General features: G+C 29.0%; 2 protein-coding genes across 3 annotated transcripts in view; one reads left to right on the top strand and one right to left on the bottom strand.

Annotated features, from left to right (window-relative positions):
- tyn (trynity) overlaps positions 1–17,668 on the top strand; it is a 196,376-nt gene that overhangs the window by 88,444 nt on the left and 90,264 nt on the right. The window lies entirely within an intron of this gene.
- On the bottom strand, positions 76–11,813 carry LOC105151998 (glutamate receptor ionotropic, kainate 2-like). Its single transcript, XM_011066007.2, has 16 exons — positions 11,540–11,813; positions 9,184–9,339; positions 8,237–8,442; positions 7,687–7,992; positions 7,352–7,450; positions 6,658–6,834; positions 6,066–6,290; positions 4,862–5,077; positions 4,175–4,259; positions 3,911–4,049; positions 2,464–2,601; positions 2,113–2,311; positions 1,950–2,034; positions 1,641–1,787; positions 1,158–1,420; positions 76–830 (listed from the first exon to the last, which is right to left on the bottom strand). The coding sequence occupies exons 1-16, from the start codon at positions 11,625–11,627 to the stop codon at positions 684–686; spliced, it is 2,676 nt and encodes an 891-aa protein (XP_011064309.2). The 5' UTR covers positions 11,628–11,813; the 3' UTR covers positions 76–683.

Genomic DNA, 17,668 nt, shown 5'->3' with positions numbered 1-17,668 from the left:
ATTTATCAAGTTTTATTTTTATTTTTTTATTTAAATTAATTCTTACAATACAGGAGTTTTAAAATATATCAAGTATTCTTTACCTATTAAAAAAAAAGTTTTATTTAAATACATTCTAACAATACAAAATACTTTTAATCTATGTCGTACTTTACTTATAAATGACTATTAATGTCATAAAATTATTTTTGTTAAATTTTAAGCATGCATACTTTTAATAAGGATCTCTTGATCAACTCGGTTGAAGTCTAAATATCTACAGTTGATGAAGCAAATCCGATTTTTGCTTCTTGGCGAACTACACTTATGTTAACTGTTGTACAAGATGATTAACATTTTAAAATAATATTACAGAAGAGAGGTATACACACAGAGATGACTGACACACAGTCGTTTAGCTTAGTGTATACATCAACCCCTGCTTAATACACATCTTTACAAACATCTATATACATTATCTATTTATATATGTATGAATATTTATTTAATGCTAAATTAATGCTTTCAATGTAGGTGTCCTTATATTATTTAAAATAATTTGTGATTAAACTTAATTGCTTTTGGCAATAATTAATTCATTTCATGATCGTTATATACACACTTGTTTTTATCATAGTTTTTATCGAATTTATCAAATACATTAATATATTTAAAAAAATATATTTAAAAAAAGCAACGATAGATTAAGTCGTAGATGCAGCTCTGTCAAGTCCACCCTCCTTGGAATTTATGTTGCTCTTGCTCCTCTTGATAATTTTAACGGGTTTCCTAATTGCGAAGATGTTTATAGTGAATTTCAACTCGGCAACTAGCACTTCCCACGGCGTGATCTGTATAAAAGATGATAATTAAGTTTCTCTTTATAATATATCGCAATAATGGCTATGTAACTAACTTATTAAATTTAAGGTTAACATATAATACGTATAGTTAAAATTCTCGTATTGTGCATTTATTTCACAATTTAATTTCTTTCTTTTTATCTAAATTAAATTGTGAAACAATTTAATTTAGATAAAAAGAAAGAAATCTTATATCGAACATTAAATTTTTTAGTGCTTTCCTTTTCTTCATTAAAAAAAAAAACAAAATTAATTTACTTTATTTATAATATTTATCCCAAAATTAACAATGAATATGATAAAGTAGAGATTTACCTTTTCTGTCACAGCGACTTTAAATATATTCCATAGAAATTCGCAAATTGCGATAAAGAACGAAGCGCTGCAACCACATATTAGAACGAAGAATACACCTCCGAGGCCTGTCATTCCTAATTCGTGTGTGTTTGCATTAATTTCATCTTTTTTGCACAAACCTCCTCCTCTTTCTTGCCACCATTTTTTTTTGAGTTTGCGCAGTAAACCTCTCTCTTTAAGCTTCAAGATCGCACGGTTAATATGTATTCCGTATGGAGAATCTGTAGAAGAGATGCAAGAAAAATGGTTTATATTAGGTGTTGGAATTAATTCGTAGCGTTTTACAAGTGATGGGAAGTACTTTCATTAATGTATTTTTTAATGCTCATATGAAATAAATAACATTCTTTCATTAAAAAACGCTACGAATTAATTCCAACACCTAATATAAAGATAAAGAAATGGAAAAATATTGGTATTGTAGTGAAGTTATAATATTACTGCGTGGCATAGCAATGCCGTATTCTCTGCTTTCGATCACGCTGCCTATTTTGATTAAGTCGCATTCGCGCTCTATATGATATTCACTACTATCACTTTCCATGATAAAGGCATATCGTCGTTTGCCATGGATAACTCGATTGATGCCTGGAACATATTGTAACAGAAAGTTAATGTATTTGAAAAATAGAATTTAAAAGAAAAAATTTGTTTTTTCGAATAATATAACTCTTTTTGAAGAAAGAAAGTTTTTCATGTATTTTTTTACATGTATCTTACTTAGAGGTGTATGTTCAATTTTGGAATTACCTTCCTTATAACTTGATGTGAATACGCTTGGCTTAGAATTCACCATTGTATTCCACATTTGTTTGTACGTTGAATAAGTCGAATTCTATAATTGAATAATATCGAATATATGTAAGTTTTTCGTATTGAGCTAAATATGATCATAAATAAACTGCTAATGTACTTGGAAGAATGATGCTGTTGCGCCACCCTTTAGTATACCATATTTAATTTTTGTCTGTCTAGCCAGGTCCTCAATTCCTTTAACAGGTATACCTATTTTGTCCACAGTGAGAAAGGCGGCTAGATTCGCTGTATATAAGCTGTACATGATCAAAGTAAAGAACCACCATATGCTCGCAAGCATGCGCAGGGATGATATTCTACAATGAAAGTGATTTTATTTATATAAAAATACTATATAATAATTTAAAACATTTAACTTTTGGTTAAAAAAATAATTTCTTCAATATTTAAAATATATATGTTTATATATTTGTTAATTATAATGTAATGATATCATATTAAAACTTACTTGAGTAGTATGTTTGAACCTCGTTGCACAAAAGAAGCAATAATTAAGTAGAACGAGTTTTTGAAGTTAAAATTTTTTTTGAGTTCTTCGGAATCAGTATTGTATAGATGATGCGAATTATTCCACTCAGGTGCCATTCTTAAGAAAGAATTTAAATTTTTGAAATGCAAGTCACATTTTTTTTAACGATTATCTTCACTTTACTAATTTTAGTCGGATTTAGAGGAAAGTCGCTGACTGATGTAAGTCTTCTAAAATGATACCCCCTTATTTCTCAGAAACTAACTATTGCACTTTATTAATACTAATAAATTCTGATCTATTTAGCTAATTAAAGTACAAAAATAACTCATAATTCATATGTTTGTAGCTTGTTTCTATATCAAGTCAGCTAAAAACGAATTCTACAAATGCAAAATAAAATTCTTACGATCTTTTGCATATTGCATAATTTCAATAACAGTGACTATTGATAATATTACGTTTTAAATGCTTACTGTTTTATAAATCATTTTATATTATTTTTTCTCTCTTAGTTTTTTCATAATACTATTTTGAATATAAAATTAGAGTGTAGCATAAACCGCCACACTTGTCTAAAACAGACAATGATCTAATCTTAACAAGCTTAATTTTTACAATGTTGCTTTATAGTATCAAATAGTTGTACTGTAGCTGAAGTTATCGTGCATGTATGGAAAACCCCTTGAAAAACCATTGCGTTACATATTTGCAGTTTGCAGAACAGCATAAAGAAATTATAATTCACTAAAAATGTTTTATAACGAAGTGAAAAATTCTGGAAACCTTGGTTCATAAGTCGAAATCAAATCGATATCGATTGCTTTTTCAGATCGTTTGATTTGATATCGCCATTTTCTATTGATTTTCGAACATCGGCATTTTACGCTGCATTAATAAGATCGATGTTTTATCAACACTATATGGATAAAATATCGATCTTCTTGCAAAAATCAACAAAAAATCTAATAGATATCAAATCAAACGATCTCAAAAATCAATTGACTTTAAATCGACTTGTGAAGCCGAAAAATCTTTATATACATTCACTTGTAGATACTTTATACAAATAATTCCTGTAAAAGAAAAAGAATAGGAATACGTAGCACATACTGTTTAGTGTGTCGGTTTTGGAGTCCATTTTGTCAGAAGTTCATTTTTGCTTATTTTACGAAAAAATAATTATAGCAAAATAGCAAAGTATTATAACAACTGCTTATAATTTTTGATAGAAGATACTTTTTAGTTTATACTTATATTTTTTAAATTTTATTTTTAATTTTTATTTAAGAAATATTATCTAAAAACAAAGTGATATGTCGGTGATATTGGCGACCTTCCTCTATTAATTTAAGAAGGATAATTTTTATGACATATTTATTACATTCAAAATTATTAATTATGTTGTCTTTAAAAAAAATCTTACCTTGCCTGAAGAAATAACATTATCGATACGACAAGACAAGCAATAGCCATGGAGAGCCATACTTCTTTAGAGAAAGGCACTAAGACTGGGAAAAAAGATGACGTTTGCTTTTCCGGTTTGCTAAACACAATGCTGTAACCTAATTTAAAACAAAATTGGAATACTGCCATTAATATAGTCTAAAATTTAATTATTTATTTATTACAATATCTTAACACGTTTAATTTATAATATTTTATTATTTCTCTAGGGATATTGTATTACCTGTGGTCATGAAAGGCAAACTAAAATCCACAACGGTCATGCGGAGAGATGTTATCGTTAAATCGGATACAGCAAGATCGGCTTCCTAAAATTTTTAAGAAATAGATCATAAATAACAAATTACTGAAAAGTAGTGTAAACTCTTAATTTTTGTTATCACAATAACTAGAAAAAACTAATGAAATGAAAGTGATAAACAATTAACTTGATTTTTAAATAAAAAGTGGATTATTAAAAAAATATTACTATTAATTTAATTGTAATATGAAAACAATCTCAATTGATTTACATGTTTCTCTTCTATCTTTTCTTTCTTTTTAAAAGAACATTTTTTTACTTTAATTTGTCGCCAAAATGAGGCGGTAGAAATATATTAAGAACATATTTTTCTTTAAGCAAAAATTCCTGCACGGAAAATACAATTTTGTAGAAATATTAAAAAATTTAATTACATGCAAATCTGAAAATAATTTTATCGGGACTATCAAAGTAATTAAATATGTAGTAAATTCAAGCATGATTAGTAATGCTGTGAAATATTTTAATATTCCAGAAATCAACTTAAGTCTTCTATAATTATTTTGATAATCCAATGAAATTATTTTTCAATTTTGTATCTAGCAAAATTTTTAGATATTTTAACAAATCATTTTTTTTCCTCTGTAAAATACAGGATGTTTTACTTACATGATCCAGAATGCTCCTGATTAGACCATTCCAAGTTTTTGTTTGTGGATCATAACTGCTAGGTCTATCAGTTACGAGTTGGAATACTATCCCTTTAAAGCGTAGAAAATTTGCGATAAGATTAATCAGATCGATGCAATAACCTTCATAGCGTTTTTGACCAATTAGTACTCCTCGCGTTGAACCATCGATTACTTCCATAATGTAGGGTCTACTCTGAATCAGAGGAAGTTACTACATCTTTCATATCTCCAAAAATATTTGTATAATTTATACTTAGTGAATTATGACTACAATAAATAAAAAGAAGAGCTAAGAGAGAACTAAGAGTTATTTGTAGAGCAATTATATGTAACTTCATGGTCTCGTTCGCTATTATGTATACCACTAATGCTATCATTAGTGGTACACGATATTTCTGTTTTTGTACTAATTAAGAGAAATCATATATTGAAGCATCATTAAAGTAATATTATTAAATACAATATCATTTTCTGTTCAATTTGTTCTTTTTTTATACTTATTTTTTATCTATACTTATTATATACTGAATATCTTTCTCAAACTATATACGTAATGTAACTTTAAATCCTCTCTTGTAATTTATGAATTACAAAATGAATTTACAAGATATAATTCTAATATTCAATGGCTCTAACATCATATATTTCTATGTCAGGACTATAATTAACGTCTGCCTAGCTGGCGCTCTCAAATCTTAATAAATTAATTTAATGATTTGCTATTTATGTACTCTCAAAAAATTTTTTGCGCTCATATCATTTAGCTAAAAAAAATTTTTTGTAGGGGGAGCTGAGTAGGCTGTCAATCAGCCCTCATGTGTTAATAACAATCGATTTGGAAAATTAAATACACAGGATTTATGCGCTATTTATGCATTTCCATATTCAAATAGTTTCAATTTTTGCGCTGTATTCCTTAAGGTATTTCCCTCTTGCAAACAGATATATTCATCCCTAAGTCGTTTAAAATTGCAAAATTACACTATCTAATTATGCATAAAGAGAATTTTTTTTAATTATCCAAGAGAGGTGCAGAAGAGATGTAGCGCGAAAGATAAAACTATATTAATATGAAAGCGCATAAATAGCGCATTATTATATAATTTATTCATTAATTTGATTAAATGGAGAGATCAGCTAGGCAGACATCTATAATTAATATGTAAAATAGTACTACGAACTTTGTGTACGCTTATCTTGAATATCTTCTCTTCTATGAATCTTCCGTATATATAGATATCTTTCACCTTCTTCATCTGTTTGATATGTATACCATTAAATGTATCCCAATAACCCGTTTGTATCATACTTGATTGTCGAAAGTTCAAGATTTTTACATTAAAATCTCGTCTACGGCCATATTCATCAATGTATATAATACCTGTTATTTTTCCTCTTTTTGATATCTGTGTAAGAAAAATTTTTGTACATTGAAAGTAAACATTTATTTTCTTGCGTTAAAAGTAAATAATGAAGATTTGATATTAATTTTTAAATATTTTTTTCGCGAATGTTCATTATTTAAATACAGTTGTGTTAAAGTAGTAAAGTTATTATGTCAGTCACATTTAATAGATTTAATATTAATTAAATTAACTTAATTTATTAATTAACTTTGGAAAGTTTATTTTTTTATGTAAGTGTATATAAAAATGTAAGAAAGTCGTTATTAATTAAATTACTTTTTTCATAATATTATATGTCTTAAGGCTTAAAGTCAAATTGTCATTTTTTTATTATATAAGAAATGATAAAAAAAGACCTTCTCCTTACCTCTCGCATAATACTAGTAATATAAGATCCTACTTGATACTTTCTAGTACTATTAGTACAAGAAAGTGGTATAGGATCAATGGACATATCTACTTCATTTTCAATATTTCTTGCATTTAAAGTCTCTAATGCTGTATGCAACAAAAATACTGCGTCATAGAGGACCGCTGAATCTAACTATATCAAAATCGCAAATTAGTTCAAGTAGTTATTTTATATAATTTTTTATTTTGAATTTTTAATATAAAATATTTGTATCACTTAATTCAATATGAAATGTGAAAACATTAAATAGACGTTAATCTGTCTGCTAGAATAAATAAATACTTTCTTTTCTTAAGTGCTTGTGCAACAAAAAATTGCAGAAATATTTTAGTCTTTCGTAGACGTTTACTCGTTGATATTTGTAATAAGTAATAGTCTTTTTTTGTTATAATTTTTCACTATCGAGGCACTGACTGTTTACAAATATTCGAGCGATTTGTTCGCACTCATTAATTTATAGATCCGGTGTAGATCTGACGCAAGTACTTAAGAATTGTACATATAAATATAATAAGAGAATATAAACTTTTGAGATTATATTATAATCTCATAATATATTATATTATATTATATTATATTATGAGATTATATTATAATATATTATATTATGCTTATTGCTGATAATTAAGGGGGATTGTTAAATAAATACCGAATCAATTCCTTCTATGTCATCATTCTCTCTTATGCTCAGTCCAGTGATATTAAAAGTACCATTTAGCATCTCGATAATAGATAAAATGGATGAATCCTACGATTTAACGGAATAATTATTTCAAAAACTATTTGTTTTCTAGCAATCGGAGATGCACAAGAAGAATAATATTATGCTTTTCCTATTCTATTTAATTTTCTTTAAATGTAATTTTTAAAAGTTTAACTTATAATTTTTTTAATTATCAAGCTTTTTGACTTTATAATACCTAAAATACGCTTTTGAAACGCTTATCATGTTATTTTATATACAGTATATTTAAAATACAGTACCAAATATGTAATTACGAAGTCGGAATAATCTGACAGTAAACTGACTTCCTCTGCCTGATGGAGCACTTTCATAATATTTTCCGGTTTAACATCGATAATTATATTCTGCATTGGCAAATAGCGTATCTGTTTAAGCATTGAGCGATAATCCGGTCCTTCGTCAAGCTTCCATGCTGTATGTATAATCGGATCGTTCTCGTCTCCTTTTAGAATCAAAATTTTCTGAAGACGAGACAGTCCTTCATCAGTTTCGTAAATCGCTGCGAATTTTCGCCAGTTCATTGAATTAATGATATCGGCGATAGCCTGTACAGTTTTGTTGATTGAAAATATATTACAAATATAATAATTGTATTTCGAATGTTTAACGTGTTATAAAAACGATTTAACTTTGATTAATTAACTAAATATGTATCTAAAAATCACCATAAAAGTAAATTAAATTATTACTTGCACTGTTAAACATGTCCAAGTTATCATAGTGTACATATCTTAAACCTACATATTTAGATACAAAATGATTCTTTTAAATTGCGAATAACTGACTAACCTGGCTAACTTGTTCACTGGCAGGGGATATGTTTATGGTCATTAATGATGAAGCTTTCTTCCGATTTTGCTTTTCTTTGCTTTCTCGCCAAACATACTCTATATGCGGAATATCAAATCTCGCAGCAATACTCGCAACTATGCCACTAGTATACCGACTGGAAGGCCCGAAAATGGCTGCCACCCCTTCCTCAAGAAGTTCACAAGCTATTAGAAAATAATACTATATCGAATAAGTAAATCAACAAATATGTTTAAAATTAGAATAATTATGTAATAAAAATCCTTCTTCATAAATCTGTTTTTTCCAATTTCCTCGCATATTTATATAAAAAAAATCTTAAAAAAGAATAAATCTCTTGTTCCTTTTTCAGTTATAAACATACTTTAATTTGATACCCGTCTGAAGTTGGGTCCCAATTTTTGATAAAATTAATTTTCTATACATCATTTGATTGCTTATCGTTTGCACATGTATACACACTTTGAATTTTTTTGTTTGCACATTTCTACGCTATAGAAAGTTAATTTAGTAAATGTTTACCTTTACATAGTTCGCCCCAAATAATTTTTCATTGATCTCGATGTTGACTTTGACCTTTAAGAAGTTCAAGATCATTGATTTTTTTCGCTCCATATTATCATTAAAAAATTATGAACATCAAGATTATTGAGAAGTCATTTGGGTCAGACCGTATAAAGGTATACCGTTAATTTTTTCAAAAGTTGAAGATGGATGCTAATTTTACTTTATTTAATTTGATAACATCTTACTTACATTACAATATGTACATTATATAATTGTAGAGATAGTTTAAAAAGTTTTTAAATTTCTTAGGATTAGAATAAGTATGTTATGTAGGAAAATAGATTTATAATTATTATAAAAAATACATATCAACATTATGGAATAATCACTCGGAATAATTGATTTCACCACGTACTTACCAGCTATAGCAGTCATAAAGCTGTCGGTATTGCCTTCGATGTACTTAATGACTGCTACAAGTTCAAATACGAGTTCATGGTTTTCATTTTTTGTGTCAGAGATTGCTCTTGAGAATACAGATTGAAGATGTTCTTCGCCTTTGTGAAAAATTGCTCCTAAAAATATATTAATCAATGAAAAATTAATTAAAAAATTGATATATGTATATGCATATTTGTTGTAAAGAATAAATATATTAGGTGTTGGAATTAATTCGTAGCGTTTTTAATGAAAGAATGTTATTTATTTCACATGAGCATTAAAAAATACATTAATGAAAGTACTTCCCATCACTTGTAAAACGCTACGAATTAATTCCAACACCTAATATATGAACGTGCTGAATTATTAATAAATTTATCTGATGATTAATTAAAGTAAAAAGATTTATATATCACAATTAATTTGCTTATTATATCTGTTAATAATTATTACATGTATTTACTTTAATAATTAATATTAGTTGATACATACGAGTTTATTAATTTACTTACTAGTTTATTAGTTTTTTATTTTATTAATTACGCGTATCGGATTAACAATAAATAACAAGCATGTGAATGTCATTAAAAATATTTCTCTTGGGTGACTTTATGATTATATACTGATATTATCACGCGCAAAATTTATTACTAATGAACTTTAATTAAAAATTATTTTATTATAAATATTTTTTACTTACTATAATATATTATATTGTTTTTGTACTTTCTTTGTATTGATACCTTCTTTTATATTAAACATGTCTTTTTCGTTTTATTTTAATTATGAATCGACACAATGTTGTTACATATCGTTTTTTAATGACATATAACATAATTCGGTATAAAAAAGAAGAAAATAATTAATAATTTATATATTTTTTGTTATTTAAATTTAATATGTATGTGACTGTTCTCCCAAATGGAATATTATATTAATCTTAATTGGTATTTGTTTCGAAATTTTCTGAACTGGTATTCACAAGTCTATTGCACTTTAAATTAATATATCTTTGCTTGAAGTTAATGTATTGGATTGTCGGAAAAGTCATGACGTATTTTTGTTACATTTTTAATTCAAATTTATATATATCCTACATTCAATTATACCATTCGATAGAGCAATGTTTCAGCTTTAAGAATCTGTTTTAATAGTTACGTCAAGATGTTTCTTAATGGAGGTTATAAGCAATTAAATTCAAAATATTTATTTAATTCGCGATTATTCAGTAATAAAGAATCGTAGGAATATTTTAAAAAAATGATTTTGCAGGGAAAGCTGCAAGTTTTTACGATAGATAGTCGAAATTGTTCTCAAATTTTTTTTAGGCATGTTACAGATCTACAAAGTGAAAAGAAATTTTTTTATTTTTTTCAGCTGGTATTTATTTTTTTCTTCTGTAAAAATTACCAAACTCGCATAAACTTAAAAAATATATAAGCTTTTGAAAATAAACTTTATACTTTAAAACGCTTTTTTAAAATTTAAATTGCGTTTATTTTTAAGAGAAGATATTGTATATATGTATAAATTTTGAGCTGAAAAATGCATCGTGACTTTTCCGACAACTCAATAATTAAACAGTTTTTTATTCATGTGAAAATAAAAATTTGAGGAACATTAAAATAGAGTAAAAAATGTTTGTATATTTTCTTAAAAATTAACACAATGTCATGGCTTATTTCGAACTATAATTAAATTAATTTAAAATTAATATAATTAACAAACGTAAAAAATATATAAAAGAATATAAAAATATAAAAAAATTCGAACGTCAATAAGTATCCCGCCAGATGAAAAGATAGGAACATTTAGATACTACAGTCAACAGTAGATTAATTTTTTTAAACTATGACACTTCACCATTTATGGTTTTTAAATTTTCATTGTATCCGTTATTCTTTATTCATTAAATACAATTTAAGATTGCATCTCTGCGTTGTAGCACTGAAGAAGGCTTTGTAAGTCGAAACGTTTGTTAATTATATTAATTTTAAATTAATTTAATTATAACTCGAAATAAGCCATGACATTATGTTAATTTTTGAAGAATATTGTTATGTAACTTAAAATTATGTAATGTTGTGAAAAATATTTGTTATAAACAATTTTTTACAATATAATTGAAAAAAGTGAGTCTTTGCAAATACTGATTTGGTTTAAAATACTTTTTACATTTACGTATTACCAATTGAGTAGATTATCATAGAAATTTCAGTCTTCGTCAATTCTGTCATTAAATAATTCTTTTAAACATATACAATATTTTTACGCATGAGTGATACGTTTTTAAAAATTTATTATAATAATTTTTAAAAAATGATCATTCCTTACCGATTTTTATTGGTCGCATTTGGCTATGGATACGTGTTGTCATTAATAAAACTAATGCAATCGAAAACAAATACCGTTGTAGATCCATTTTAATAAATAATATATGTAAAACACAAAGACGAATTTATTCAATAAAATATATTGCACGTGTTAATTAAGACATAAATAGTATAACACAACGCGACGTCAAATATGCGTATGCATTTGTACGTCACGTTTCGTATACTGCAATGTTCTAAATAATTAACGCTAGATATAGAATAAAAGCTAGAAATATATTGATCGATTAATTTCATTTTTTTTTTTATCATACGTAGGTAATTGTTGCTTTTTTTCCTATGGATGACATTTGCTATTTCTTTGTTTTTTTTTTAACTTTTTTAAGTTTTAACAATTGTTAAGTGGATAATGATGTCAGCAGTATCATTATCTAATCGACACAGCTTATAATAGTTGTAATATTATTATTTCAGTTTTAGTTTATAATTGTTTTAAGTTTTCTTGTAAGCTATGCGCACTTTATACAAATGAAAAATGTATTTAAGATTTACATTTAAAAATACTATTAGACATTTCTCAAAATCTTACCTGTATTGCCATTTTTTAAGTCATTTCATTTATAAAGTTTTACTTTTATTTTTATTTTTATTTGGATGCATGCTTACAATACAGAATGTTCTAAAATATATCAAGTTCTCTTTATCTTCAGAAATTTATTTGTATGAAAATTTATATGTATACTTGAGAATTTACAATGTAAAATCATACTTAGTATATATTTTCAATAACGATCTATTATCTATCACAATTATTAATCGTTATTGAAAATTTGTATTAAATATAATTACATTCACATACAGATTTATCAGGTAATTCCAATTTCTGTTTTGTATACTTCCTCTTGTCAACGCGTATCAGTAATTTTTATTTTTATTTTTTAGACAAATGTCCGAAGCGAGTCTTAAGAATAATGTCTGTAAGACGTCATAAAGGTAAATCTGTAAAACATCATAAAAGTCTGTAAGATGTCTTAAAGATAATGTCTTTAGAATGTCATAAATAGACGCATAAGACATCTTGAAGACGTCATTCTAATGTTTTCGAAAAATGTCTCATGAATTTTAGGAAGTCTTTATGATGTCTTATAAAACGTCTCAATGTTCTCTGGGATGCTTTTAGTGAGGACTTTTTGAACGATTTGGTTAAAGTTTGAATATCTACAGTCGATGAAGCAAATCCCATTTCTGCTTGTCGGCGAACTATACCTGTGCGAAATGTTGTAAAAGATTTTACAAGGTGGCACCGTGAACATTTTAAAATAATATTATGAGAGAAAGAGAGAAAGAGAAAGCGCGCTATCTATAAAAATAGATATGTCCGGTTCACACCATTTTGGCTTAGCGAGTTTATAAATTCTCTCCTCCTTCCCCATGCCTAATATACTGAAGATCTTTACAAACATTTACATATTACATATATATGGTTTTGAATATTAATATTTTGCAGATATTATTTGCATATAAAAATGATATTTATTACACTTAATACAAGAAAGATTATCAAATTAAGATTGGACAATTTAAGACATTGCATTTAGATTGCCACTTCTAGAATCCACTTTCATGATCTGAATATTTCTTATCACGATTTATTTTATCAATCAAGAGTTAATTACAATGAGTATATTTTTATTTAATGAAAAAAATCATATTTGTAACGAACTTTGATCTCTACTTTTTTTTTTTATAAAGAAATTAAGCAATGAAACATACCTAAATACATCTCCAGCATATGTTCACGAAACAATACGCACTGCGTCGCTGCAATTTATGCTTCGGTTGTTTACCGAGTGTACAAACATCGCGAAATATACAAATGTATGTAGGGTGTACCATTTGTCTTGGTAGCTAAGCAAGCACGTCGTTAGACGCCGATGTCTTCGAGCGGAACGACGTTCGCGGTTGTGGACAGGGGATACCGTTGGTGTCGCCTGTCCACGGATTCCATTTAGCTTCTCGACGATGGAGAGGAGATTATACGTGGTCTTTAAACAGCAACTTTACCGAGTAAGCAATTGGACAGTCCGGTAGAGTATAAAGCAAACGAGCGGCATAATCATTCAGCCGCGCATTAAACGGCGAGAAATGCGGGTCGATATAATCTGAAATCCACAAACTTTTTCTTATATTTAGATATTTTGTTATTTATGCACAAAATTTCTTAAACGAATGTCGGAGAAAGAATTTGCGCCATGTTATAATAGTCTGTTTTTTTTTGTTAATGGCTAACATACATGTTACTGTTTGCTTCTTATTAGTATTAAGGGCAGTTTTAGACTTGTTTTAACACTGTAAGAATCTGCACGCTATATGTATTTAATAATGACACGTTTTGACGTACCGAGATATAAAATAAGCTTGAGTGGAAGGATGGAATGGTTACACACGCGAATATAATGGATGTAGTGATCTTTCCAAACAAGAAAACTACATAATAAATGATAGTATTTTGCTGAAAATAAAAAAATTAGTAACTTTAATATTTGTACAATTAATGTAATATACGTCGCAATATTATACGTATGTATGTATCGTAATTAGTTTATTATCTACTAACTACTTTTATTTCTTAGATTGTGTGTGCAATTAAAACTGACGCCGATAGAGTAATTTTGTTTTTGTAGTATCTGAAAGAATGCGGTACACCATTATCGTACATTATACTTCGCGGTTTTAATTATTGCAATACACAATTTAATCATGCTCTCCCTAAGTCACGTGGGCGTCCGCATCGTAAATAATTATCGCAATAAATAGCTTCTTCCACATATTACTGCTTTTTATGCGGGAAGAAAAAGAGAGAAGGGATTAATATTTACGATTTTATATTGATTTACTACGGCGTTGGTTGCATCGCGCGTAAAGTTAGCACTGTAAGCCTTAGGTTAGCGGAAATTGTTAATTCTTAGTACCGACGACCGGCCCCGTATTAGCATTGATTACAGTAGTTTCAGTAATAACTGAGCTTAGGAGCATCAATGAACATCGGCCGATTTAGTACACTGCATCTACTATTTAACTCAAAGTTGAAAATCTTCTAACGTCATTTATACGCGCCATTTTTCTAGCGTGACATAATATGCTAAAAGTATAACAATCGGGAAAAGATAGATCTATAAAAATAGAAAAACCTGCAGTTTTGTTAAACAATAGTTTATTCAGCGAATGGCAAAAAATTCTTAGATGAAAAGCAGTGGAAAAAGTAATGCAAAATAAAGTGTTGTATCAAGCAAGAAGCAAATGTGTGAAGCATGAATCGAAGGAGAGAAAAATGTATGAGGAAGGAAATGCGAGTAAATGCGAGAAAATAGCATGGACCAGGATTACAAGAAGGCCGTACGAAAACGCTTATGTGGTGAATCGCAACGTTTCATGGTGAATTCATCCGTTGAGATTGAATCTCGCCTCGATTCCAGGTTCGTCTTACTTCGTCCGATTTCTTATTCGCTTGTGATCATCGTCGTTCCACTTCCACTTATTTTACGTTACATCTCGATATATCGAAACACGAGCACCTCTCCAGCAATCGACGCCCTTCAATAGGAGAATATTTTTAACAAAAACGTCAGATACTTATGAGAATGAAAAAAATAGGATTGCATCGAATCAGAATCGTGAGATAGTTATACTATACGTACATTGGAACATCAATTTTTAAATTGATCCATTTCGATGATAGAATTTTAATTCTTAAATCAGCATTATTTCGCGCAATAAAATCAAATCGGGCATTTAGCTGGAATGTTACTCAAGCAAGTAAGTTTGAAGCATGATAGATTGCATCTTGATTATATATTTGACATACTTGTACAAGAAGATTAGCCGCCATTGATGTCTGACAGATGGCTTTTTTTATCTTTCGCATTTATTGATGATTTTGCGGATGTCATGGTGTTCACGCACACACTGTAATAAAATATCTACACGATATTCCTTAATGCATACAAAGTCGTTTTGTAGGCAGGTAGCAACATCTGCGTTCTAGATAACTCAACCACTGGACGATTCATTTAAACGAGGCATAATGTATCTGGACAACTTGAACTTGTAGCGATTTATGGTGGTCATTTTATTTATTGCCTCGTCACATTTATTGGCGTATGAATTTGTGAATTCTAAAATGAACTTAAAAATTACGTGACAGTTGGTTTTTAAAGGCATACTCCATTTGCCTAATATTCGGCGACATCCTGAATTCCTACTTACCAGTTCTTTCCTTTCTTATACTACATGTATTTTTACCTAACGTCAACGTTGTGCACGCTTATAATTTATATATCCAGAATTCGATATACAAAACCAAGCGGTTTAACCGAATAATTTGATGGTATATTTTATACGACACCGCATCGATTTATGTTTTCTTACGCACATTGCTGTAGCCTAGAAATATTTATCGACGTGCATTCACGGCACACGCGGCCCCGTTTTCATCCTCGTTTCATGCACGCCGCAAGGATGTGCTCTCCTCGTGTCAAGGTAACTGTACCGCAGTATCGCAATCGTTCCACATAACGACGCAGCGGCCACGCACGATCAGTGCCTCGATAGATCCTTGCTGATCGTTTTGTCCCGCGGTGCAAGCCACGATTACGAGGTTTGGTGCACCGACGATGCGGTGATTGCTACTCGCATATTCGCCATATCGGTGATAGCACCGCTTTCAAACAGAATAAGAATTTTGCGGCACGTTAGATAAGAGTATATCACACCGCAGACAGGATCGTTGCTAAGTCTCTTCTCGCAGATCCCAAACACTTTGCTTAGTTGATAAGAACAAATCCAGTCAGGAGCAGCATGATAAAGTGACCTTTATTTCGAAGGATGAAATAAATAAATCGAAGTATCGAAATATATGGATTATCTAAGCTATGAATTATCAAAGTATACGGTACGAATTATGTAATCGTGTCTCATACATGTTATTCAACTGATTGGGTGTAATGCGCGCTTAAGTGGATCTCAGCGCGATAAATAAGACAAAACATTGCTGCACGATTCCAGCTGCGAGCGAGCGTTAGATCGCTCTTTAGTCGATTTGTCTTGGAACGTTATTTAATATTGTACCGTTTTAATGGCAGTTGGATTTGCAACACATTAGTTACAATTTCATGTAAGAGATGCGTTTATGATTTATCTCATTACAGCGCACGTAACAGAATCGAATTAGCATGCACAATATTTGTATCATAAACGAGTTTTCTAAACTAAATGAAAATTCCGATTTTATTTCAAATCCATTATCCCTAACTTTATTATTCTTTTTTTAAACGAAAACTAATTAAGAATTTTATTTTACACTAGATTAATTTTTTTCTGCATTCCATGATTATATTTAACAGAGGTTTTAATATAATTTTGATACGTTAATTAAATAGAGGAATTAAATTCAGTTATATATGCGTTAATTCGTCGCTGAAAGCGTAATACACTTTCGAGTTTATACGTATAATGGCAATTTAGATAATTGGTTTTTGCTCAAGGTATAATGTCACGCTCATGCAAATCACCACTCTCGCTGAAATCTGTTTTGCTAGTGATATTTCAAGCGCTTTTTATTAGCAGAGCAAGGACTGCTAAATTAAAACGATTCAAGTTACTCGACAAGCTTGTCTCGTTAACGAAACTATATTGGAAAATTGTCTTCGGTATCACGCGGTTGAACCGTTAATGGCGCCTATAATAACGGTTACCATAAAGCGCACGTTCGACACCTAATTCATAAATGGTCATGGGGGTCATACCTAATCACGTGCTTGTCAGGAATCTATAGCACGCTCCGTCGCGACTAACGTTCCAAATGATTAATGACTGTTTAATTAGAACAGTGCGAGCGGCAAACCGATTGCGTTTTTGATTATCCTTACGCCGCGTGAATGCGGAATGATGAATGATTGCACCGTTAAATAAAGATAACAATGTAAATATTTGGTCAGTATCACGTTTGGTCCCTTTTAGTCGTCTAAGAATGATATATTATTGCTTGTAAATTTTTTTGCTTTGATCTCTCTATTGATTCATTTCAATTATAATTAATCCTTAATAAGACAGGAGTCTAAAGGCCCAGAGA

Source organism: Acromyrmex echinatior, chromosome 12 (genome assembly GCF_024713525.1).
Source record: "Acromyrmex echinatior isolate Ae372 chromosome 12, ASM2471352v2, whole genome shotgun sequence".
NCBI classification, from domain to species: domain Eukaryota; kingdom Metazoa; phylum Arthropoda; class Insecta; order Hymenoptera; family Formicidae; genus Acromyrmex; species Acromyrmex echinatior.
This window is presented reverse-complemented; position numbering and strand designations above follow the sequence as displayed.

What these genes read in the sequence shown, in the direction of transcription:
- LOC105151998 (XM_011066007.2), bottom strand. Translation starts at nt 11,627, where the DNA reads ATGGATCTACAACGGTATTTGTTTTCGATTGCATTAGTTTTATTAATG. An exon ending in TTACTAGTATTATGCGAGAG is followed by an intron (nt 6,291 to 6,657) that starts GTAAGGAGAAGG and finishes TTTCTTACACAG; the next exon opens with ATATCAAAAAGAGGAAAAAT. An exon ending in CGGCATTGCTATGCCACGCA is followed by an intron (nt 1,421 to 1,640) that starts GTAATATTATAA and finishes TCTCTTCTACAG; the next exon opens with ATTCTCCATACGGAATACAT.